General features: G+C 37.1%; 1 protein-coding gene across 1 annotated transcript in view; it reads left to right on the top strand.

Moving 5' to 3' along the window:
• mthfd1b (methylenetetrahydrofolate dehydrogenase (NADP+ dependent) 1b) overlaps nucleotides 1–27642 on the top strand; it is a 49102-nt gene that overhangs the window by 7994 nt on the left and 13466 nt on the right. The window contains exons 4-15 of the mRNA XM_084393905.1: nucleotides 7766–7819; nucleotides 7900–8036; nucleotides 8174–8274; nucleotides 21367–21503; nucleotides 22722–22833; nucleotides 23459–23586; nucleotides 23711–23808; nucleotides 25112–25285; nucleotides 25408–25544; nucleotides 25783–25829; nucleotides 25915–26022; nucleotides 27232–27306. Coding sequence (XP_084250031.1) covers nucleotides 7766–7819; nucleotides 7900–8036; nucleotides 8174–8274; nucleotides 21367–21503; nucleotides 22722–22833; nucleotides 23459–23586; nucleotides 23711–23808; nucleotides 25112–25285; nucleotides 25408–25544; nucleotides 25783–25829; nucleotides 25915–26022; nucleotides 27232–27306 — 1308 coding nt within the window. The remainder of the gene's footprint in view (nucleotides 1–7765; nucleotides 7820–7899; nucleotides 8037–8173; nucleotides 8275–21366; nucleotides 21504–22721; nucleotides 22834–23458; nucleotides 23587–23710; nucleotides 23809–25111; nucleotides 25286–25407; nucleotides 25545–25782; nucleotides 25830–25914; nucleotides 26023–27231; nucleotides 27307–27642) is intronic.

Here is a 27642-nt window from a genome sequence, read left to right as displayed (position 1 = left end):
CTCAAGCCCTACTTATGGCTCTTTTCCACTGCATGGTACAGCTCGTCTTGGCTCGCTTTGCTTTTTCATTGCTGTTTAGTATCGCTTCAAAGTGGGTGGGATTATAGACTGATCGTTAGTTTCGCCGCCTCTACTGCCGTGACATAATCGTAAACGCGTCATAAACAAACGCACAAAACAGGAGCAATGGATCATATCGATGGAATGGTGTTCTTGATTCTCGGCATGTGGATGTTTTCCACTGCAAGACTAAGTGTGTTTGTTTGGGTTTGGTGTCTCGTCGCATATCCAATGACACTAGTAGTGACGATCCTCCGACCAATCAGTGATCTGCAGTGTTCTACGTCACATTTTAGTATCGGTACTGCTTGCTTGGAACCTCAGCCGAGGTGGTACTATTTTAAGTGAGCCGTACCGAACTGTAAAAACGCCTTTAAAAACCTCAATGTTATTGGGGGAGTTGCTTATCCTCTAGATACCCCATCTAGAGGATAAGCATTCTACTCAAAGCCTGCTATGGCTAGTAAATAGTTTAGTAGAGCACTTATCCAAAGTAGAACGAGACCCCTACTCCAAGACCCATTGATATTTACCTTTCTCCTTCATTGAACGGTAAAGCTTATTTCCCTACATTAGTCATAGTGGGGAAATGAAAACAAGGGTATAATGTGCCTAAAACTATCATCCTCTAGGCTCCAACCCGAGGGGGAGCAGTTTCTCAAAGGGAAATGTGCTGCCACCACTTAAACCAAAGAGACAGGCTGTCCTCCATAACCAGCCATAGGGTTTCATTGTAGAATATTTGCGTTGTCTACACTGTAAACAAATTTTTTTGTGTAAAATACAGGCAGCTGTGGTTGCCAGAACATCACCGTAAAATAAATGGGGACAATTCATAATGCTTTACAGAATGCTTTTTTGCTCGTGCGCTCCGCTCAGACGCTCACAGTCCAAGCAAACGCTCCACTCACAAAACGCTCACGCTCTTCAGTAAAACAAATCCTGCTCAGATCCCACTCCGACATTACATTTCTCTGTAGTAGGCTAATTGATTTCTGTTTGTATTGGATTCCTTGAAATAATGTATCAATAGTAGGATTATAAATAGCAGTTATGATATGACTACTTTTTAATTTAAATGCATTAAATTAACTTTATCAATTAAAAAAACATGATATTGCCCTTTAGCAAACTTGCCTATAATATGCAATGACTGAAAGTATATTAGATTTCCGTTATTTTATTTCCGTGAACATAACTGCCGTTGCAAAACAATCACATAAAAAATAAATAAAAACAAGATGAAATGCATAAAGAACTAAGAACTCCACAAAACACACCTGGATTATCATGACCATAAATAATATTTGTGTGTTGGTTTTGGCTATATAGGTTATTTTTAGTTGCACTGATATGATGATTGCACAACGAATTAACAATTCATTACTCCCACCCAACGCCACCATGTTTTAATGATTCGTTTCCTCACTTTTATTAAAGCGAACACACACAATTAACTATATAATAATTAGTTAGCCTACCTGGTTTAGTAAATCGTGCATGGCCACGTTGTAATAATTCGTTCCCTTGTTTTAATAAAACGAGATAATTAATTACTTCAACAACGTGGCCATAATTTACTAACACCCAGAGAACATATTTAATTTGTGGCCATGATTTAGGAATTCTTAAATTCATGGGAGGAAATCTTAATTCCTGGTGCAACCCGGTCACACTAATGCATCTCTATTGCACGCATTGTGTTTATTGTGCAATTTATATGCGAAAATTAGTTTTTACGTGCATATGATACGCATGGGTAGGTTTAGTAATGGTGTGGGGTACATATGTATTATACGTTTGGGTAGGATTAGTGTTGTGGGATGCGTGTGTATTAAGATTTTTTGTACAAAGATTTTTAGCTGAAACCGTGGCCATCTGTGAGTCATATAATGGCAGTCAAAGGGAGCCATCTCTGAGTCAAAAAAACACATTCAGACAAAAAATTAATACCCGTTGCTCATGACGATACATTGAGGTCTTATGAAGCGAAACGATCGGTCTTTGCAAGCAACTGAATATTATTTACCTCATATTCACAGTGTGTGCATACTGTCCTGAGAGAAATCATTAATGTTGAATCGGTGAACATTGTAGCTGATCACAGACATGGTATTTGCTTCTGGAATGCGAATGGTCAATAAGATGCGTTTCTGATTATCCATTCGCGTCTGTGATTGGCTGTTGCTCACAGATGTGGTTGGTGATATCTGAAACGCATACGATAGGCCATTAGCATGCCAGAAGTGGCAAACATGTCTGTGATTGGCTACAATGCTCACCATTTCAACATAAATTATTGTTCTAATGGCTGTTTCCACACGCTGCCAATTTGAGGTAAAAATGTTGTAAATAATGTTGTTTCTTGCACAAATCGATCATTTCACTTCATAAGGCCTCAATGTATTGTCATGAGCAACGGGTATTAACTTTGTTTTGTCTGTATATGTTTTTTGACTCAAAGAGATGGCTCCCTTTGACTGCCATTATATGAATCACAGAGGACCACTGATTCAGCTAAAAATCTTTTTTACTGTTCAACTCATGGACAAAAAGTCACCTACATCTTGTAATGCCTGAGGGTGAGTAAATGAACACCAAATTTTTATTTTTGAGTGAACTATTCCTTTAAGTTATGCTTAAAAATGCATTATGGCATAATGTACTTACCAGTTTGTTTCCAAGCATCCAACAATTTTCTAGCTTGAATTGGTCTCAGTACTGAAAGCAGATCAGCTTTCTGGATGTACTGAAAATCCTCAGTGGTTTCCACAACCAAAGATTGTAGAATCTCTATTACAATATTTACAATTGAGGTTGGGAGGTCTGGTAACACACTAATAATGGCATTGCTTATGTTGCTTGGCTCTGCATCATGCATTTCTGAGTAAGGGAAAAAAAGAAAGAAAAAAACTATAAAACTCAACTAACACCAATGACAGTGCAAGGCATTAATTAGTGTGACAACACACTGTGTTTCAATGGAACTATTTGGTATCCATCCTTCATGTAAGAACCCAATGGATAGTCAAGTCATTGATGTTCAGACACTGCATCTTTTCATTGTCTTTCCTCACCGAGTACACATGGTGCTGGGGAAGTAATTCTGCCTTGTACATTGACACCAGAAGATAAACAGTGTTGTCTTCATCAAAATAAGTATAAGTTCACCAAACTCCACCAAATCAGTCTTCCCTGTGACAAGGAACTGTCCTTTCTTTTATGATGTTCCTTTATAAAGCATTTCTACTGTGACCTTTATGTTGGTCTCAGTGAAACCAAATTTTCTGACTACATCTTGAATGGCTTCACTGTATAGTGCTGAGTAAAATGGACAACCACCTTTAACTTGCAAGACAGCCTGATCCATTGAGCCTGCTGAAAGATAATCCTGCAACATCTGATGTCTGTCAGACAGAGTAAGACAGAGGTTTTTGAAATTCCTCATTCCTTGCACGTCTCTTAAAATAACTTTGCATACTTTCGAAGCACATGGTCCATAGTCTGATCAAGGGGCCAAATTTCAGGATCAGTGCTGGGTAATGACGTAAATAATAGTGCTTTGGTTTCAGGTTAGTTTCTGGGAATAGAGTTTTTCTCAACTCTAAATATTCTTGAATAAGAACATTAAGATATGCAACATGAGGGACAGAGATTTTCGGAGCACATATCAAGTTCACAATGTCTTTAAGCAGCAGTGTCAACTGCCACACATCATCTGCTGTATCTTTCACATTGTCACCAATTATGAGAGGTAACAGTCTTAAATTCCAGTTCTATATTGCGTTTCCTGAGAGTTTAGCTTAGGGTGACCACCATCAAACAAACCAAATGTGGGAGATTTACTAAGTTTGTGTGGGACAATATGGGACATGTTACCAACACTAAAACATAACCTGAAACTGTTATATAATGTCTATCTAACTTAATAAAAACATTTTTATTCTGCCTTTTAGCTGATCAAAATTCTTTGTTCTTTAGTCCCTTCCAGAAAAACACCATTTCATCACAATGTAACATCGAAGAAAAATGGAACAAAAGCACGCACATCAGTCTCAAAAGGGTGCTCGACTAAAAAACAAGTAAAAAATAAAGTATAAAGTCGGCAACACCTAAGCTCCAAAATTATCAAAAAATATTTATCAAGACAACTATCGCATAGCGCATATGACGTTTCGAGCACGCAGGCTCTTCATCAGACTGATGAAGAGCCTGCGTGCTCGAAACGTCACATACGCTATGCGATAGTTGTCTTGATAATAAATATGTTTTGATAATTTTGGAGCTTAGGTGTTGCTGACTTCATACTTTATTTATCACAATGTAACATAACATGTCTTTATTTTACCTGTCATTTAAATTCAACATCATTGAGCCCAAAGACAGCAGGCATCATGCAGACAACTATTTTTTAAACAGTTCTGACCAAGTCCAACTAAAATCCAACAAAATAAATGATGAACAAATAAAATATAAAACATGAAATTAGTTAATTGACAGTGTAGGAAACTCAGAGAAGCGAAGACCAGGAGACTTGGTTGTATCTTCAGCAGGATTCTTTATTGAGAACACAAGCTGTCGTAGCTGCAGTCATCAAGTCTGACTAAGCCTAAGGGAACTTTACATGGTATCTTATAGGCATTCAGTGGGCTGTCTTAAAGGTGCTGACATTCTTTGAAAGTGTTGACCTTACACGCAGCCTTAGAGATGACCACTATATCTAATCATCTAAAGACAATAGAGGCAATTACCCCCGACTGAAGATAATGATACCCCCCAAATTGTATAAACATCACATGGTCACAAGAACTAAGATGTAAACATTCACACATAGATTGACTCTCAGTAGGAAGATCAAAGACTAACAAAACCCCTTCAATGGAAACTATATTGAATCTAATCAGTAAATTGATGCCATCATGTTCACCTTGAATGCCCAATACGGTGTAGTTCACCTTAGTTTTTCATGTGATGTTATGTAAGGAAGTAGTATCAGCAGATCTTAAACATATTCTTAAATTTGTAATCCTACAACAGTCTTATATATTAAGAATATATTAAACCAAAAACTTTAATATTTTTAGAAAGGATGTGAATTAAAACAATCACAGCAGGCAACAAGTTGATAAATTCTGTTCTCCTCCAGCACCAGAGAGCACACTCTCTTTTTTGTTGCCATTATGCCGCCTTGTAAAATTTTAATTTGCCGAATTATCCATTTGTTTTCTGACAGGGAACACATGGAACGAATCAACGCTCCACATTTTGATTGACAGCCGTCACAACCTACTAGTGACCGTACTCCTTTCTTTTCAACCGTTAGATAGGATTTAAAAAATGGCTGTTGTATTTGTACTTCTAAAGAAGCGCTGTTAAATATATGTGAAAACCTACGCCGCAAAAAGAATAAATAAAATGATTTCTTAAAAAGGCAAAAGAACACATGCACGTTTTCTATAATTAAAAACCAACAGACTGATGAAAATGCAGGACATTTTCTCAATATGCAACATGCGGGACAAGCGGTAAAAATGCTGTGCAGTACAACGCAAAGCAGAACGGGTGGTCACCCTAGTTTAGCTGCTTGAGGGTTGACCTCACATGGCTTAGCAGAAGCATCAAAGGCACAGTATTTGAACTGTTTAATGTGCCGATTCAGGGTGGAGTATGTGAACCATGTTTTTTTTTTTTTTTTTTTTTTTTTAAATACTTAAGATAAACTGCAACATCATAAGACAAAACACCCTCGAAGATTTCATGTCCTAGACAAGGTGGCAAACCTGGCTAACACACATAAAAGTATTTTAATGAATTGAATACTGACATGAATTTTACACCTTCCACTTGTGTATGGTCTGACACATAATCCAAAATCCAGACAGTCAAAATCATTGAAACCGTCTACTACATAATGAATCTCATACTTACATTGTGTCTACACTTTGTTGGTTATGTTGAGAGCATTCACGGGTATCTGAGCTTGCACTTAACAAAACTCTTGCCATTGTAATTACCACCCATTGGCCCAAAGATGGAATCCAACGGTGTGGGCGAAGGTATAATGCGTGCATGTCTTTTCAGTGCTCCAGTGAAGTTCACTTAATTTATTAGAATTTAGTTTCAATATTACTTTAGCTCTACGCTTAATCTGACTCCAATTTCAAATGATTATCAAATTTAGATCTTGTTTCTTATCAGAAAATAATCATAAATATTGATTGATTTAATTTAGATCTTTTATTATTCTGGGTATCCCATATTTTCAATTATTCATTCATTATGGACCCGGTATCGCTTTGAGACGTCACGTCGCGAATGTGCGGTCACGATCACAAACGTAGCCAGTTCTGAAATAGTCAGAGGATGCAGTGCGAACTATTTTACCCTTAAGCGGTCGCCCTATGCTTACTCATAACAAAAGGTGTAATTTTTTTTTAATAGTCGCAAGATGCAACGTGCTAAGTCAGTGATAGTCAGAAATCAGAAGGTCTCCTTAATAATGTGCTCCATTCATTAGTGACTTCGGTTTGCTCTATCCTGGAATAGCTTTGCGGAAACACCAGACTACACATTAATCTACTACGAATGATTTCAGAATAATGCAGAATAGTTCAAATATAACATTTTATTTGTCAGGTAAAAATGTATCATGCCAATTACACAAGTAAAGGATTAAAAGCAGAATTCAGAAATAATGAATACATGACATCAATTACTCAAAGATGACTCTTAAGAGTAAGCAATGCATTCCTGACAGAGACACGCAGTGTTGTGTGAGTGTGTTCCAAGTGTAAGACTTGGGAAAACACTGACACAGCACTGTGTGGGGGTTTTCCTGGTTACAGATTCCCCCAGTCTGCTCTGCCACTTACCTAGCCTGACGTCGTCCTACTCAGATTCTAGTCAGAATATGAGTCTGATACTACTCCATTAGGCTGTGTTTATGGGGCGTGTTTCAACCGAACACCTGGTTTTAGGGGAGAGGGGAGATATCTTGAAGAGAGTTTTCAATCTTTCTCATGATACCAATGACTGCAATGAAATTAAGACCATTTTACCAATCGCACTGAGACATTTAAAATGATACCAAACATAAAAAGGAAAAACAATAGATTCACAAGATGCATCATATGTGAACTTTAGTGACTTGTAGAGGGAGCATATATAAACAAGGAGATAAGTTTGGACAAGACAGTGTCCTGTGCTCTTTCTTAGTGATCTTCTGTCCAGGGTGGGTTTCATTGCTTTATTGTAGGGTGAGTTTTATCTCAGCTTTTGTCTTGGCAGGAAAATCAGTTCTTACACCATTGTATGGAAGCACTGACTGGCTACAATGCTCAGTGCTGCAAAAACACATTGTTAAAAGGTTAACAATTGTTAAAACGCATTGTTACATTACACTTTGCATGATTAATTGCAGCAACTGCAATCATAATACAAATTTCAACAGTTCCACTTGTATAATACTTATTTCATATGCATAGATGCAATGCAATCATAGCTATTGCCATTTACATTGAAGTCTTAAAGGAAACATAAACTGAGTGTTCAAACCGGAGTGTTCATAACAGGGTAGAAAACAGCTTTTTATGAACAAAAAACTGACCTAAATTATAAGTGGATTGTTTCCTCAGGGAACATTGTAAAATAATAAAGAAATGTATTTCAGGACCACTTTAATTACCATTACTGTCTTGATTTTTAGATTGGGATCAATGCTGTGCATGTGAAACTTCCACAGACTGCAACTGAAAATGAGGTACGGCAGATCATCTGAAGGAGTGATTAACCATTGTTTCAGATTTTGTCATTTATGATTAACTGTTACACATTTTGAAGGTTATGCGCAGTGTAATTGAAGTCAATGAGAACTCCAAAGTTCATGGGCTCATAGTCCAGCTGCCCCTCGACTCCATCCACACTATCAATACAGAAAGGATTATCAATGCTGTGGCTCCAGAGAAAGATGTTGATGGGTACAGAAAATATAATTCAGTCTTTACCATTATGCCATTCAATTATAATTCTGATTTAATGTGACTTTCAACAAATTGTATTCTGCTCCATGAAATAATGAAAGCTGTTTTGATTTCTGTTTGTTTGCTTGCTTCAGTTTGACAAGTATAAATGCAGGGAAACTGGCACGTGGTGATCTTGGTGACTGTTTTATCCCATGTACCCCTAATGGATGTATGGAGCTCATCAAGCAAACAGGTGAGACGGACACCTTAGATTTAAGCAGGGAACACACTACACAACTGATTATAAATGTAATTTGGTTGTGACAATTTATCATGGCCAAACAGGTGTGTTGCGCTCGCTTAAAATTGTGTAGTGTGCAGTGTTTCTTCAACAGCTCTCCTCACGAAATTAATTTAAAATATAAATTCGATAAGAACACGGTGGAAATGATTAGCAACACCAAACATAACAGGACGTAATGTTTAACATTATTTAAACCTACAGTGTTATGAATGTAACCTTGCTTCCCTGAAAAGGGGAACGAGACAATGCTTCTGGCTTGACGCTATGGGACGGCATCAGTGTGACTGGTGTCTGAAGCACGTGTGACAAACCTGCCAATTGATTGACTGATGACAGTCCATGGCATCATAAGCGGAATTGCCTATAAGTATAAAAAGGCACCTGCAATATGACTTGCATAGACTGTCTAGTGACACTGCTTCCCTTAGTCAATATTCTCTAATAATAGAACAATACCTGAGTATCCTCTAGGCTCTTTAGCAAGGGAATTCACGGCCTTTGCAACCTTAAAAGGGCCTGACGAGTGACGCTCCAGTCAAGTCACTTTTTTTTTATATAGCACTTTTTACAATACAGATTGTTTCATAGCAACTTTACAAAGATAACAAAGCAACTTTACAAAATAATGCAACAAAGTTTGTTTCTAAAAGAAAATAGCATCACAGTCCATCTTAAGTGAGTTCAGTGATGGTTCATTTTTGTTGTAAAAAAGTTATTAATTTAGTTTATTTACATATATAGCCGCTCTGGAGAAAACCGCGATGTTATCGTCCAGCTCAGTTAAGTTCTCATATGGTGTCAATGCAGGCAGATCAATAAATCAATGCAGGCAGATCAATAAAGGAATATGAATAGTCTAAGCTATGTCAGTTCTTAAACATAAGTATTGGGTTTCAGCTTATTTAAATATCTAATGCTGGGTACACATCACAGATGATAGTCAGGCTGATTTTGAGCCGATTTCTCCCCTTCCGACAATCGTAGGTAATGTCCCGGAAATTTTTTTATCAGATAATCTGTAGAACCATCAAGATAAATGGGACATTACCTAGGGAGGGGATAAATCGGCCCAAAATCAGCCCGATTATCTTGTGGTGTGTACCCAGCACTAGATATTTAAATAAGCTGAAACCCAATACTTATGTTTAAGAACTGACGTGGTTAATGCTGGGTACACACCAAAAGATTTTTTACATCTTATAAGATTTTCAAAATGTGATAGACCACAAACATGAGGACAAAAAATCCTAGATTTAACCGGTTTGCTCCTGTGGTGTGCCTTGATGTGACAAAGACAGCACAAACAGATTTTCTAGGACTGTGAACACAGGAAATTTCGCAAAATCTCGCAAGACTTCAGAATAAGCATGCCGGACGATATGCAGGAAGAAATTGCGATGATAGTGTTTGGAATGATAACTATAGTTAGACTTTTTTCTTTTTTCTTTTTTTTGATGACAAGATGACTCTGGTTGGAAATCTGATTGTGTGTGGTATGCTGTCTTTGTCACATCATGACACACCACACACTATAGGAGCAAAAGGATAAATCTAGGATTTTTTTGTCCTCATGTTTGTGGTCTCTTACATTTTGAAAATCTTATAAGATTTTAAAAATCTTTTAGTGTGTACCCAGCATAATGATACAAATATGTAAAAAAAAAAAAAACTTTAAGCCGGTCAAATGTTGACTTATATCTTACTAAGATGCGATTATATTGTCACGATCACCAACTGGAATGCCCTTGAGAGCCACTCTATCACATACTTTTGCCCAGACTCATCTTCCATTTTTGGTTTCAGCTGTGTCTCATTAGTCTTATTAGCTCACCCTAAATAAAGCCTGGTTTATCAGTCACTCCTCGCTAGATCTTGCATGTCTGTAGGTACTTGTAGCCTTGTATCCTGGTTTTCTCATGTCTTGGTTTTGAATCTCTGCCAGGTCTTTTGGTTTTCTCAGTTTACCTCTGCCCTTATCTTAGTCATTGTTTGGATTGTTTATTTGGGTATGATTATTTGGATATACAGGCAATACCTTTGTCTGTTTTTGACTTTGTTTGTGGATTGCCCACATAATAATGCATGTGGATCTTCAACCATCATGTCTCTGTGCATTACATAACATACAGTGAGGAAAATAAGTATTTGAACACCCTGCTATTTTGCAAGTTCTCCCACTTGGAAATCATGGAGGGGTCTGAAATTATCATCGTAGGTGCATGTCCACTGTGAGAGACATAATCTAAAAAAAAAAATCCAGAAATCACAATATATGATTTTTTAACTATTTATTTTGTATGATACAGCTGCAAATAAGTATTTGAACACCTGTCTATCAGCTAGAATTCTGACCCTCAAAGACCTGTTAGTCTGCCTTTAAAATGTCCACCTCCACTCCATTTATTATCCTAAATTAGATGCACCTGTTTGAGGTCGTTAGCTGCATAAAGACACCTGTTCACCCCATACAGTCAGTAAGAATCCAACTACTAACATGGCCAAGACCAAAGAGCTGTCCAAAGACACTAGAGTCAAAATTGTACACCTCCACAAGGCTGGAAAGGGCTACGGGGAAATTGCCAAGCAGCTTGGTGAAAAAAGGTCCACTGTTGGAGCAATCATTAGAAAATGGAAGAAGCTAAACATGACTGCAATCTCCCTCGGACTGGGGCTCCATGCAAGATCTCACCTCGTGGGGTCTCAATGATCCTAAGAAAGGTGAGAAATCAGCCCAGAACTACACGGGAGGAGCTGGTCAATGACCTGAAAAGAGCTGGGACCACCGTTTCCAAGGTTACTGTTGGTAATACACTAAGACGTCATGGTTTGAAATCATGTATGGCACGGAAGGTTCCCCTGCTTAAACCAGCACATGTCAAGGCCCGTCTTAAGTTTGCCAATGACCATTTGGATGATCCAGAGGAGTCATGGGAGAAAGTCATGTGGTCAGATGAGACCAAAATAGACCTTTTTGGTCATAATTCCACTAAACGTGTTTGGAGGAAGAAGAATGATGAGTACCATCCCAAGAACACCATCCCTACTGTGAAGCATGGGGGTGGTAGCATCATGCTTTGGGGGTGTTTTTCTGCACATGGGACAGGGCGACTGCACTGTATTAAGGAGAGGATGACCGGGGCCATGTATTGCAAGATTTTGGGGAACAACCTCCTTCCCTCAGTTAGAGCATTGAAGATGGGTCGAGGCTGGGTCTTCCAACATGACAATGACCCGAAGCACACAGCCAGGATAACCAAGGAGTGGCTCTGTAAGAAGCATATCAAGGTTCTGGCATGGCCTAGCCAGTCTCCAGACATAACCCAATAGAGAATCTTTGGAGGGAGCTCAAACTCCGTGTTTCTCAGTGACAGCCCAGAAACCTGACTGATCTAGAGAAGATCTGTGTGGAGGAGTGGGCCAAAATCCCTCCTGCAGTGTGTGCAAACCTGGTGAAAAACTACAGGAAACATTTGATCTATGTAATTGCAAACAAAGGCTACTGTACCAAATATTAACATTGATTTTCTCAGGTGTTAAAATACTTATTTGCAGCTGTATCATACAAATAAATAGTTTAAAAAAATCATACATTGTGATTTCTTTTTTTTTTTTAGATTATGTCTCTCACAGTGGACATGCACCTACAATGACAATTTCAGACCCCTCCATGATTTCTAAGTGGGAGAACTTGCAAAATAGCAGGGTGTTCAAATACTTATTTTCCTCACTGTATAAATAGTTTATACTCTTTATTATAAATGGACCATGGTGAACATATTTAGACAGCTTGTGAACCCTGTTTTGTTTTCAGACAGTTTAATATAACTTTGGTAAATGGTTTGTACTAGACATTTTTCATTTACCATTACTGTCACTCATCAATGGCAGCTGTAACAGTTGCTAGGACACAGCTAAAGTATACTAGAGACACCATCATAATAACTGAGCTGGAGTAAGTCTAGAACAGGGGCTGCAAGAGGGTTGCTACTACTAGTCTGTACTATAGTCTAGTCAAGTCACATTTATTCAAATAGCGCTTTTTTTACAATACAGATTGTTTCAAAGCAGCTTTACTGAGATAACAGGAAAATAATGCAACAAAGTTTGTTTCCAGAAGAAATAGTGTCACAGTCCAGCTTAAGTAAGTTCAGTGATGTTTCATTTTTGTTGTTAAAAAGTTATTAATTTGGTACTCTTCATCAAACGCCGGTTGTGCTAGTCAGTGTGTATGCACCTAACTGGGATAGCCCAAATTTTATGTCCACGTTATTTTCCCATCTACCAAATTTAAATTTTCATCATCTTATACTAGGAGGAGATCTCAACTGCGTTGTTGATCCAAGCCTCGATCGTTCACAGCCCAGATCGACCATGCCAACAGCTATGTCTAAGACTCTATTAATACTTATGGATCGGGTGGGGTGTGTTGATCCTTGGCATTTCTTTCACCCTAAGACTAAAGACTTTTCTTATTTCTCTAATGTCCATCAAGTTTACTCCCGCATAGATTTTTTCTTTATTGATAAGGCCCTTTTACCTCTCGTCAGATCTACAGATTACACTGCCATAGTAATTTCTGATCATGCTCCTCATAGACTTGAGTTATGTCTTCCCTCGGGTTCACATAGGCATCAAGGAGGCTGGAAGTTGAACACAAGTTTGTTGGCCAATGCAGAGTTCTGCGACTATGTATCTTCAGACATTAATTTCTTTTTAGAGACCAACAGGTCTGAACACATCTCCCCATCGCTACTATGGGAAACATTAAAAGCTTTTATACGTGGGCGTATTATCTCTTTTAGTGCGCATTTGTCTAAATCCAGAAGATTGAGACAGCAACAACTTATAGACTCTATTTTAGTCATTGATAGACAACATGCCTCTTCTCTAAATCCTGCTCTGGTAACTAAACGTCTGCAGTTACAAACCGAATTTGACCTCCTGACAACAAGTAAAGTAGAACACCTATTACAACGGACAAGAGCAACTTACTATGAGCATGGGGACAGAGCCAGTCGTCTTCTAGCCTCGCAGTTGAGGCATCAGCATGCCTCTCACTTTATTTCCCAAATATATGACTCTTCCCAGAAATTGACTACAGACCCAACAAATATAAATTTGGAGTTCTCTTCGTTTTATTCCAACCTTTACAAATCAGAACCTCCCCCTGATACCTCTGTCATGGAAATATTTCTTAATAACTTAGATATACCATCGGTAAGTAGGGAAACAGCAGAAAATTTGGATAAACCACTCAGTCTACAAGAAATCACTTCTTGCATTTCTTTGATGCAGAATAACAAAAGGCACATAGCACCATAACAATCGCATCACAGCACGGTAGCACCGTAAAACTACAAAGAAAACAAAGAAACAATACATAAATATCAAACAAAATAAACTCAAAACAACATACACAAAATAAACTGTGTTCAAAGAAATCAACAAATGGTACCAAAGAAATACAGGGAAAACAAACTAAACATACCTCGCTCTGCTTGCCAAAGGGATACTAAAGCTTAAAGCTTGAACCATTTTCTCAAGCTGGTTAGCTCAAGAACAAACGTGACAATACTCTTACTCTGTTTCCTTTCCCTTATATGCAATAAATGTATTCCGCCATCTAGTGGTGACGCAAAGCAAAACAAATTAAAGGGGAAGGCCATTACACCCCGGCCCAGATGGTTTCTCCGCTGAGTTTAAGTTTTCTGCACAGCTTGCTCCTTTATTATTAGATGTTTTCAATGATTCATTAGAACAGGGAGTTCTGCCACCAACACTGAACAAGGCGCTGATATCCCTCATACTAAAGAAGGATAAGGACCCCAACCTATGTAGTAGCTACAGACCAATTAGCTTGCTTAACAATGACGTCAAGTTACTGGCAAAGATACTGGCATGCCGACTTGAGACCTGCCTCCCTGATATTATATCAGAGGACCAAACAGGCTTCATTTTGGGCCGTCAACTGTCATCTAGTGCAGAGGTCCCCAACCCCCGGGCCGCGGACCGGTACCGGTCCGTGGGACATTTGGTACTGGGCCTCACAGAAAGAATATATAACTTAACGTATTTTCCGGACTATAAATCGCTCCGGAGTATATGTCGCATCAGTAAAAAAATGCGTCATGAAGAAGAAAAAACATAATATAGCCTAAGTCGCACTGGACTATAAGTCGCATTAATTTAGAAATGTAGCCTATTTCACAAAAAAAAATAAAAAAAATAATAATAATAATAATAATAATTGTTCGGATGGGACTGTTCACCCTTACGGACGTGAGCGCTCTGAAAGCGGCACAAAAAGACTGCTTTAAAACTTTCACAGAGACCTCAGACAGAAAGCAAGCCTGTCTTTAAATTGTATTTCGTTTTGTATTAATTGTATCTTAATTTTAATCAATGTTTCATCACCCAATTGCCAGGATTTAATAAGAAGTAAATATAATAGAAAATATTTAATCAGGACACGGAGGCGCGGGCGCGTGAACTGGAGCTGATCTCATAAATTAACCGAAATTCAGCGTATAAGGTAGCCTACTTGCCTCACAGACCTGAGACATAGAAAGCTTGAAATGTCTAATTTTAAACAGAACAATTCAAAACAAAAGAAAACTGACTGTTCTCTGCTTAATTCGTATGAAATGTGCATTTCTCTCTGGCGCGTTCACTAGGCATACTGCGAAGATCGAGTCAGCATTGTCAACTTCATCTTTGCACAGAAAACACTTGTTTATTATTAAACAATTAAAATGTCTCCTGCTATATTTTACATATTTATAATCATTAATTTTGGTTCTTAAAATCGGTTCTTTGTGACAGCTTTTAGGTGCTTTATTGGCAGCGCCACCCTTACATCGCATCAGCACCGTAAACATGGAGATTTTTTTCTTTTGGGGGGCTTTTTGTTTGTGTTCAGGCTTTCTCAGTTGTCTTTAGGCGCGATATTACGAGTACCCTGCTAATAAAATTGCAAGTAAGCCTACACATTGGATTCACGTTTATTATTATATTTAATTGTTTTTTATATATTTTTTATATTTTGTTGTATTTATCCACCGCACCTTAAAGGCCGGTCCGTGAAAATATTGTCTGATATTAAACCGGTCCGTGGCGCAAAAAAGGTTGGGGACCGCTGATCTAGTGTACGTAGACTTCTAAATGTGATTCTGACTCCCTCTGCCTCTCCAAATCCTGAGATGGTTATTTCGCTTGACGCGGAGAAGGCATTCGACCGGGTGGAATGGCATTACTTGTTCACAATCCTCCAAAAATTTGGATTCGGCCCTAAATTTGTCTCATGGATTCATCTTCTCTACTCTGCTCCAGTGGCAAGAGTTAAAACAAATTCCAAAACCTCGCCTCCTTTTCCTCTCTCGCGTGGCACACGCCAAGGATGCCCCCTTTCACCATTGCTTTTTGCACTCGCTATAGAGCCTCTGTCTATTGCCCTGAGAGGGTCCACATTATTTTCAGGCATAATTAGAGGAGGTATCGAACACAGAGTAGCACTATATGCTGATGATCTATTATTATATGTTCAAGACCCAGTAAATTGTGTTGACGGAATAGTAAATCTGTTAGAGGCCTTCGGAGTATTTTCTGGTTATAAACTGAACATCACAAAGAGTGTATGTTTCCCTGTTAACCAGTTAGCGAAATTGATTCCTCCTGACGCGCTACCCCTCCATTTATCTCTTAGTGGCTTTAAATACTTGGTGTAAACATCTCACACTCCTTTATAAGAATAACTTTGTGGAATTGACTGAGAGGATTAAATCAGACCTTCAGAGATGGAGGGTACTACCTCTTTCACTAGTGGGTCGCATCGAAACAATTAAAATGAACATATTACCTCGGTTTCTATTTCTCTTTCAGACTCTCCCGATCTTTCTCCCTAAATCTTTTTTTAAATCACTTAACGCCACTGTACTTTCATACATCTGTGCGGGCAAGCCCCCCAGAATTCAATTATCAATTCTCCAGAGGCCCAAACGTGATGGAGGCCTTGCCTAATATTCCCTAATATTCAGTTGTATTATTGGGCTGCTAATCTCCAAAAGCTTAAAACTTGGTATCATTCCCCTGACACTAACTGGTGCATTATAGAAGCCAGCTCTTGCACTTCATCTCTACCCGCACTGCTTTTTGCTCCACTTACAACGCGGCCTTCTCAGTACACTAATAACCCTGTTGTACTTTCTTCGCTAAAAATCTGGAAGCAGTTCAGGCAACATTTTGGATTAAAATCTCCTTCTGTCCTTTCCCCTATTTGCAATAACCACCTCTTTCTTCCTTCTTTGCTAGACCCAACTTTTAAATTATGGAAAAAGAAAGGACTGGTCTCTTTTTGTGATCTCTTCCTAGACAAAATATTTTGTAGGTGGGAAAACCTTGTTACTAAATTTAGCTTATCTATTCATGGTCGATTCAGATATTTCCAACTTCATAGTTTTGTTAAAATTAATTTTACATCCTTTCCTAACCTACCCGAGGAGACTCTTTTAGATAAAATAATGTCTTCATCAGCGTCACAAAACAGCATTGGACCAATTTACAATCTTTTACTCTCTTCGCAAGTATCTTCCCTTTTATGGCTAAAAGATACATGGGAAAAAGAGCTTGGGCTGGCACTAGACGAGGACTGGTGGAGAGAGTCACTGCTTAGGATCAGCTCCACTTGCACTTGTGCTCGTTTGAGCCTTATTCAGTTTAAGGTGGTACATAGGATCCACTACACTAAGGCCAGGCTAAAGAGATTATTCCCTGACACGGATGATTCTTGTATTAGATGCTCTCTTTCCCCTGCAGACCACACACACACGTTTTTCTCCTGCCCTAAGCTCGACTCCTTCTGGTCGTCTTTTTTCAACTCCCTCTCTGTAATTTTGGGCATCCCCCTGACCTCATGCCCTCTAATTGCTATCTTTGGTGTGTCTCCTGTGGGCAGGTTTAATAAATATCAAGCTGACCTTTTTGTGCTGCGTTTTGTGGCCTCATAGCCAAGCGATGCATATTGCTGCACTGGAAGAGTCCTAATCCCCCTGGCTCAACCTCTTGGTTAAAAGATTTAATGTCTTTTCTTCATTTAGAAAAAATTAAACATACAGTCAGAGGATCTGTGAAACGATTTCATAGTACATGGGACCCTTTTCTCTCTTATGTTAACTCCCTAACTTTGTTAGACTCTTAAATTTGATCAAATACCTCTTTCTTTTCTGTTTTTGTTTTTGAGTGTTTCATTACTATTGTTATTATTATTTATTATTGTTGTTGTTACTGTATATATATATATTTATATATATATATTTATTTATTATTTTATATATATATTTATTTATTATATATATATATATTTAATCTATGTTCTTTTACTAAAAGATTTACCTCCAGGGAAAAGAAAATGAGAAAACGCCAGACTTCTTATTTACAGTTGACCTGTTTATTGTCTGTAACATGCTTGGAAGTTTGCACAATAAACACATTTAAAAAAAAAAAAAGAGTTATTAATTTAGTTTAATTTGCCACTCTGGAGAAAACCATAATGTCATCGTCCAGCTCGGTTCAGTTCTCATATAATGCAGGCAGATCAATATTATTGTTGAATATTAAATTAAATTCTAAATTTAATGTCCCCAACGAAGCAAGCCAAGCCAATGGCAACAAAGGTGGAAAAAAGGCGACAAAGGTGACCGTGGCAAGGAACCAAAACTCCATCAGTGACAGAATAGAGAAAAAACCTTGGGAGAAACCAGGCTCAGTCGGGGCCAGTTGATTCAGGCAGCATTACAGGTTTAGAAGTCAGATTGGTTTGGATCATTCAGAATATTATCCAGTTCCATCTGGTTGAAGATCAGAGTCATCACGCCGATATGGAGACGGGTTTGTTGAGGTTCAGTGCCGATGGCTGTCGTGTCGACGAGGCCTTCACAGGGGAGAGTCTAGTTGACGCAATCTCTGCTGACTTTTCAGGGATGCGCTGTGGTCGTGTCTAGGCGCAGGTTCGCCATCTGATCTGTACACATTGGTTTCATTTATTAAGAAACAAAACAACCAGCAGGACGGTTATTTTTTATCAGAGAGACACCATGCCCCCCCAAAAAAAATCCTATCTAAAAAGTGAAAATAACTTAAAATAACTTGCCAAATTAAAAAAGTCAACCTATTTATTCTTAACACATAAAAAATATGAAGAAAAGGTTTAAACAAAAGAATAGGTGACTCCTACTTTTCTACTACTGATTAGAAATAAAATGTTATAACGTTTTGAACAACATTGGCATGCCAAAACAAACAAAAAGAAAGTTTGATGGTTTGTTAACTAGGTTTGTTTGTTAACTAGGGAATCTACAGCAGTACGACTGGCCTGGAGTGTTATTTGGAAGGGTGTCCACCTCTAGGCCTATTTGCTGTCAAATGATTTATTGTGAAAGGCTATTATACAAACACATTTATTAGGCTATTATTTATTTAGAAGCTGTTCTATTTATTAAGCATACACTGTTCGTTCGTTGGCCAGAGGAGAACTGGCCCCCGACTGAGCCTGGTTTCTCCCAACGTTTTTTTTCTCGATTCTGTCACTTGGAGTTTTGGTTCCTTGCCACTTTCACCTTTGGCTTTTGGCTTGCTTAGTTGGGGACACTTAATATTCAACAATATTATTGATCTGCCTGCACTGACACCATTATTTGAGAACTGAACTGAACTGAACTGAGCTGGACCTGGACGATGACATTGCGGTTTTCTCCAGAGCAGCTGTATAGATAAATTAACTAAACTTTTTTTATAACAGAAATGAACCATCACTGAACTTACTTAAGCTGAACTATGACACTATTTCCTTCTAGATCTGCTGCATAGCCTAAACATACTTGCATTATTTTCCTGTTATCACTGTAAAGCTGCTTTGAAACAATCTGTATTGTAAAAAAGCGCTTGTATAAATAAAGATGACTTGACTTAAGAAATAGTAATATTTTCCTGACAATAATAATTTTTAGATTATAAATGCCAATTGTTTATTTAAACATGCTATTACAATATCTCACTGTTTTGCTATAACTGTATAAATGAGTCTTAAAATATATAGATGCCTTTTTATTTAATGTAATTGGTCTTTCGTAAAGGGATAGTCATATCTGGGTGGACTTGGCATCAAAAAGTTTGAAAACCCTGCTCTAAATGATTTGCTTTCTTGAGACTTCAGACAGACATCTCGAGGAAGAACTGGTGTGTGAATTTGTGAATTGAGCGTGAATGGATAAATTGCATGCATTGAGGGGATTGTCTTGCATGAGGGGATTATAATTCTGATTTAAATGACTTTTGTGTGTATTTCTGGATTCCTGTGTGCAAGGATACTGATTTCTGTTTACTGTTTGCTTGTGATATTCTTACTGTTTTCACTCCATTTGTGTCGTCTACTGTAAATATAAGCTTTCTAGACATCATTTTCAGACAGCGTTTACATTAAATCATAATGGATCACTAGATACAGTTAGGGGTGGGCGATATACCGGTAGAAATGTATTAACCGGTAGAGATTTTGGACTATAGTCTCTATCGCTGTTGCGCTCAGGTGACGTTGCTGTGCTGCACGGTCACGAAAGCTTATCGTTTGCATGTGTTTTTAAGCACTGCAGTTTAAAAGCAGTTGATTTTAAACCGCTGAAGCGCAATTAGCAGCAAAAGTAAACTCATTTCAGAGTGTGGTTGGATATTCTAGCTCCACCCATTACACCAAAATTACATCCGCTCCTCTTCGCTGGACGTCTAGCGAGGAGCTAGACATAGCTCCAACCATTTGCTCTGCAGTGAGCAGCCTCTCCATGAAGCCGCTGCTCTGAGCGTGTGAGAACTGAACTGAGTGCTTTTTGCTGCCTAATTGGCTTGCCTTGAATGGTTAAATACACATACCTATGTGTCAAAGTGACATGTATTTGCAAGTAAACAGTCTATTATGTCTTAAGTGAACGAAAACAGTTGAGAAAGAACAACCTACGAGTATATTGGATCAGTGCAGTCGGTCTTAAAGTAACAGCATCCAAATTTACCTGCTGTCATTAATGGTGATCAAACAACAACAAAAAAAAAGAGAGAATCACTTTTGTAACTTTAATAAGAATACATGTTTACTTAATTTATACAGAAAAGACGATGCATTGCATTTTGTATATACTAAATAACGAGACATATCGCTCACCCCTAGATACAGTGCACACAGCTTTATCTGTCAAAGTTTTGTTTGTTCAGATTTTTGGTCAATTTTTGTACATCTCAAAAACTTTAAGTAATATCCCAGTCTGAGGTGCAGTGAGAAAGCGCACTTATAGAAACTACATAAATGCATTTTTCATAAACACAGGTTTACACAGGTTAAAAGAGGCTTATTCGTTTAGAGATTCTGTACAGTTTTTGTCAATAGTTTTTTTTGTCTGTACAGTTTTTGTCATAATTTACTGCCATTCCAAACTCGTGTGATTATTATTTTTTTTTTTCTGCGGAACACAAAAGGAGATACTTGAAGTATGCTACAGCTGTTTTTGTCCATACAATGAAACTTAATGGGGTCAAACAGTTCCAAAAATGACATAAAGGTAGAGTAAAAGTAATCCATAAATCTTCAATCTGACTCTTGTACACAGTCCAAATCAAATGTGGCAACCTGTCAAAAATATCAAACTCGTTTGCCACCTGTGTCATGATTTGGCCTTTGTGTATATGAGTTGATCAATGATTTAAATTTACTTGAGAGTAAATAACCACTTAAAATCTGTTCCTAAAAAAAAAAAAAGATAGAAGACTTGGAGTTCAATGGATTATGGACTGGATTTTAGGATATTAGGATTTTAGTTATTCTTAGTATTCTTCAAAGATCTCCTTCTGTGTTCCACAGAAGTGTTTGACATGAAAGTGAGCAAATGCTGATGTAATTTTTGGTTGAACCATTCATCTACCTTAAATGAACTTGAATTATAACAGTGTATATATTTTAAATGGTGATTATTCATGATTTTCATTTCCTTAATGTCTTGTGTTTAGGTGTGTCTGTGGCAGGAAAAAGAGCTGTGGTAATTGGCCGCAGTAAGATTGTTGGTGCACCAATGCACGACCTTCTCCTTTGGAATCATGCCACTGTTACAACTTGTCATTCAAAGACTGCAGACTTGGCCTCTGAGGTAAAGAGCTTTATTTACACTTTGGTTTTTTGCAATATATTATATTATATTATATTATATTATATTATATTATATTATATTATATTATATTATATTATATTATATTATAATAAATTATATTAGCTAATCAAAATCCGCACACACACTATTCACATTTTAGAATACTGAAGTATCAAAACTATGAAATAAATTATTTGGAAAGTTATTACTATTTTGGAAAGAGCCTGGAAATTACATGGAAATTCTTTTGTCTGCATCAAGTCGCTTATGTGGCATTGAAACTTTATTTTTATGAGGCTTGCATTAGTCTGGTTATGAATATGGCAACAGATTAATCAAAGATAATCTGAAAATGCTGGGAACCCGATTGTTTTTTTCCCCAGGAATATTAGGGGTTTAACAATAAAGGTTAACCGACCCAAATAAAATATATTTTTCAAGTTGCCTGAACTGAAAAATATATTGCTGTCCATTTAAAATAGACAATTTTATTTGTCTTTTCAAGAAAATATATGTAAGAGATGTACATTATCCCGCTTATTACACGGCTACTTGCCACATAGGTAAATAAATAAACACGAAATATTGATCCGAGTTGAAATATTTGATTAGGTCTTTAAAAGCAAAGCTTCCGGCAAGTTCAAACTAGATGGACATTCAAGAGATACGGTATACAGTCATACCACTTATTACAAAGCATTTCGCCACATAAATAATTATGGAAATAAGAGATATTGATTTCAGATTAAACAGTTTTAAAATCATACCTGTTTGTATTTTATAATCCAACAGTTAGAAACAATAGTCACAAAATGGCAGCAGCTGCGTTTGAATGAAACGAGAGAGCAAGTCCACGATACTGGATGGCATAATTAAATAACTGTACACAAAATATTGATTTGACTGAGTTTTAATATTTTATTAGCTCATCAAATGCAAAACTTTCACAAAGAAAACCAGTTCCTAGCAGGCGTTTAGTATAGCACTGCTGAATTCAGTAACTCAGATGAGCCTGCGTTATCGGTTTTCAGCGGTGTTTATTTGGGAATAACATACCGCTGGATGGCGCAGAATCAAGTATTCCACAGAGCCGTGTAATAATATATAATACCATTTCTATTAATACACACTTGTTTACTGTTGTAAATTTTCTCCGCATTTTCAAACTGCTTGAATCATAATAATTGTCGTTTGTGCACCCTTTGGTTTCTGTTGTAGGTGGGAAAGGCAGACATCCTGGTGACTGGGATTGGTAAACCAGAGATGGTTCGCGGAGAGTGGCTGAAGAATGGTGCTTTGGTCATTGACTGCGGTATTAACACCATCACAGGTGTGTATGCGTAACAGATGCGTTTTTAATGCAAGTCTTTTTTGGTAGGATTCTACTATGTTTTCAGTTTAATTTACAAAGATATTATAATTAATATTATAAATGTATATATATAATTTTTTTTTTTTTTGGGATATATGTTTTCTGCATTTCCTGTAGTTGTTTAAATGGTCTCAATGAATGAATTAGCAATGTCAAAATTTTCATGAATATTAATAATCGAGTTTCTTTTAAATTGATGATCAATTATATATACATATTTTGCATGCACAAAAATAAAACAAAAACATTGGAGCAACATAAAACAAGTGTGCTGCATGGATGTTGCTTTCCTATGATTTTTGTTTTTGTTTTTTTGTTATTAATGAAAAAAAATGAAACAGATGTACAGTATGTTGAAAGATGCTGTACAACATATTTGAAATGTAAGAAAAAAAAAATATTGTAAAAAGTGCCTGAAAGTTGCCAGTGCCAAAGTGCCAAAAACATGCTTTTTTTTTTTTATATATTATTAGTTTTCCAAGCACCGAAAAGATTGTGAGGATTGTCTGAAATGTGCACTAGAATTTAGGAGAATTTGTGAAATCCATGGTTCAAAAAATGTGTCACTTACATTTGATCTCAGACACCAGCAGACCAAGTGGAAAGAGACTTGTTGGAGACGTTCACTATGATTCAGCCAAAGATCAGGCTGCGTTTATTACACCTGTACCTGGAGGAGTCGGCCCAATGACTGTAGCCATGCTCATGCAGGTACATTATTCCTGTTTCTCATGGAGATCACATCTGTTACGATTGTGTTTTTTTGTGACAACATGAAGTAGCATGTATTTATTATGGTTCTTAGAAAATTCAATGTTTGCTTTTAATGTCACAGAACACAGTTCTGAGTGCCAAGCATTTCCTTCAAGCACAAGAACTTGGGAAGTGGAATATAAACTACACCGCACTCAACCTGCAAAGACCAGTTCCAAGGTGAGATTTCAAATGCAAAAAGCAATAGTGATAAGAGTATATATTAAGGGTTAGTTCACCCAAAAATGTACTCACTCTCAAGCCATCCTAGGTGTATATGATTGTGTTTGGCTAAAAGAAGAAAGTCAGAGTTGTATTAAAAAATATCCTGGCCTTTTCAAGCTTTCAAATGGGATTGAATAGAGCCTGAGTTTTTGAAGCTCCAAAAAGTGCATCCATCCATCATAAAAGTAATCGGTAACACTTTACAGTAAGGTTCAGTAGTTAACATTAGTTAACTACCTTAGTTAACATGAACTAAGAATGAACAATACTTCTTATTGTTCTTACTTCTTATTAATCTTAGTTAATATTAATTTCAATATTTACTAATACGTTATTAAAATCAAAGGTTGTATTTCTTAACACTAGTTAATGCACTGTGAATTTTATTAACTAACATTAACAAAGATTAATAAATACTGTGACAAATGTATTGCTCATTTTTAGTTAATTGATTATACATCAGCTAATGTTAAGTGTTACCAAGTAATCCATAGGGCTTTAGGGTGTTAGTAAAGGCCTTCTAAAGCGAAGCGATGCAGTTTTGTAAAAAAAAACAATTCCCATATTTAGAACTTTATAAACTAAAATCATTGTCTTATGGTAACTGCTTTAAAAAAAATCTCATTTTAGACTTCTGATTCATGTCCGGTGTCTATCCGGTGCTTTGTCTTTCCTACGCGCTTCCAAGTTCGTCAATACGTCATACGTCGGGTCAGAGGTCACTCTTCTGCCGGAACTAGACTCGCCTACTGCTGTTACCGGAAGCCAGTTCTAGTTTATGAAGTTGTAAATATGGATATTTATCTTATAAAAATGCATCTCCTTGCTTCAGAAGGCCTTAATTAACCCCCTGGAGCCATATGGATTACTTTTATGACGGATGGATGCACTTTTTTGTGCTTCTAAACCTAAGGTACCATCCATTATAAAGCTTGGATGAGCCAGGATATTTTTTAATATAACTCTGATTGTTTTTGGCTGAAAGTCATATACACTTAGGATGGCTTGAGGTAAATTATGGGATCATTTTCTTTTTTGGGTGACCTTGCCCTTTTATTAGAGATTGACTTTTAAAGGAATGGTTGAAAAAATATGGACTACTGTTATGATGCATGCATTTCTTTTCTTGGTGGTATGATTTCTTTTGGGGGCGGATTTTAATATATGAATGATTTCTTGAAGTAAACGGTTGTTCCAATATATTTGACTTTTTGTTCTTGTAAATTTAATAGCTAGTTTGTTTATTTTCATCATGCAGTGATGTTGCCATCTCTCGCTCCTGTGTACCTAAACCCATTGAGTGTCTTGCTAAGGAAATTGGTCTTTTTTCGGATGAGGTTGAGCTCTATGGCAGGACCAAGGCCAAAGTCCAACTGAAAACAATTGATCGACTGCAGGCTCAACCTGATGGCAAATATGTGGTTGTTACTGGGTAATCTTTTTCTCTGTCTCTGTCAAGTGTTATTCTAAGAGATGAAAATCAAATTCATGTTTTATAGGCATGTATTGGGTTGGAGATTTTTGTGCAAGGAAGTAACATTTTGTTTAATGTAGAATTACTCCAACTCCTCTGGGTGAAGGAAAGAGCACAACTACAATAGGGTTGGTTCAAGCACTCGGGGCTCATCTCAGACTTAATGCGTTTGCAGCTGTGCGCCAACCATCACAAGGCCCAACGTTTGGCATCAAAGGTAAATTATGCTGATAAGACATAGTCATATACCAATTGGTTACCACTGAGGTTAAAGTTTGGTCAAAAATGTATAAAACCGATGTACCAAGTTTTGTTTACCAAGCATTTGATTTATAGTACCACATGGCAAAGCAAGTGAATTTCCTGTGCAATCATGATGATTTTTTTGTCAGTTTGCATAGAAGTGAGAGCAACTATGGAAAATTAAATGACTACCTTAGTTCTCATGTCTGTAGGTGGTGCTGCTGGTGGGGGCTACTCTCAAGTTATTCCCATGGAAGAGGTATTTTTTCTTTTTTTTTGTCAGCTGCTTGGTTGATTAATAAAGATGTGTGAAATCATGTTCAGTGATGGTCTTTTCTTCTTAGTTCAATCTTCATCTGACTGGTGACATTCATGCAATCACAGCAGCCAATAACCTAGTAGCTGCTGCAATTGATGCTCGTATCTTTCATGAAGCCACCCAGTCTGATAAGGTAATGTCTGTCTTCATTAATTTATTTGATCACGGAAATCATATTCTGGTGTGATTGTTGGAAAATTATTAGTGTTGTCAGTTGATTAAATGTTTTAATCTAATTAATTACATGCTGATTATTTAATCAAATTAATTGCGTTTTAATTGTGTATATTAACATTACGGATAAAACTACTCTGAAATGCTCCAAATAAAGAAATTAAAGATAGTATTTTTTGCAGACAAAAGCATTGGATAGGCACAAAAGTGCTTTTAGAAGTCAGTATACACAACAAATAATTATTTATAGTATTTTTGTCTAATTTTCCAGTTAAAATATCTAAAAATACTTGAAACAGGACCACAATGATATATTGATGAAACAACACCACATATGATATTAGGTTTTCAGAGAATATCTTTAATTTTGAGTGCATTTTGTCTTCCTGCACTGCAGAGCAAGTTAAAAACAAATGAAAAAATCTGCTAATTTTGCTGTTTTTCTTTTTCTTTTTTCTTTTAATGACTCTGAATTGAAATTCATTCTAAATTGAAAATGCTTGAAATGCTCCAATGATTTCATCTTGACATACCTACTATGACTTTTTTTAGTAAATAAAAATGACTGTTTCATACAGTATCTTACTGTAAGTGTAACCTACATGCATAACCCCTGAACAGTTTATCTGTGGGTAGCTCATTTTAGTAACTCAGCTATCATGTATTGTATGTGTTCTAGTGCAATAGCAGCATTGATTTATTTTAGGCCTATGTAATTTGAGTTTAGTTCTGTAACCTGACTAACCTGAACTAAAATCTAAAATTATTTTGAAAGGTCAAAAGTTGTCACATTAATAATTTCAATGAATTACACTTAATCTCTTGCTTCTCTCCTCGCTTAAGTATCTCGCCCAGTCAGTATTCATAGAAGTGCATTCAAAGTTTTATTCCCCTTTTCAGTCTATTATCAGACTCACAACAGTGCAAAAGAGAAAGGCTGTGGCAAAATTCTTTATCTCCATGATTCTTTATCACAGACGGTGTTCTAAGCTGAGCTCTTGTATTGCTTTTATACAAAATAGGGACCATGGCTGTGTCCTTAAATGTTGACCTTTAATTAATGTGGGGAACAGTGAGGATGCGCTAAGATTAATTAAAACTGAGAAGATATGCAATTTAAGTGTGCTGTCCAAATCAACTGCTAAATATTATTCTATCACTGCACTAGGCTCTCTTTAATCGCTTGGTACCCCTGACTGAAGGTCAGAGGAAGTTTGCCCCAGTTCAGATCAACAGACTTGAGGTAAAAAGTGTGTGTGTGTCATTTCATATCCCCCTTTCTAAGAGTGTGTTCACACTTGGCAGGTTTGGTTCGATTTAAAACACACCCGGTGTGATTGCTCTGTTAGTGCGGTTCATTTGACGCTGCCATCCGAACCCTGGTGCGCACCGAGCCCCCTGAAAAGATGGGTGTCTGTACACTTTCAAATTAACTCTAATGTGGCTCTACTAAAAAATAAACACAAAACAGATCAAAGACATGCATACTAACCAAAACAGGACATGTCACAAGATGCGACCCTAAAAAGGACAGAATGTTCAAGCATACCTGTTTTTTCTCGTCATAGTCGCGATGTTG

This window comes from Rutilus rutilus, assembly GCF_951802725.1.
Source record: "Rutilus rutilus genome assembly, chromosome: 21".
In the NCBI taxonomy this organism is placed as follows: Eukaryota; Metazoa; Chordata; class Actinopteri; order Cypriniformes; family Leuciscidae; genus Rutilus; species Rutilus rutilus.
This window is presented reverse-complemented; position numbering and strand designations above follow the sequence as displayed.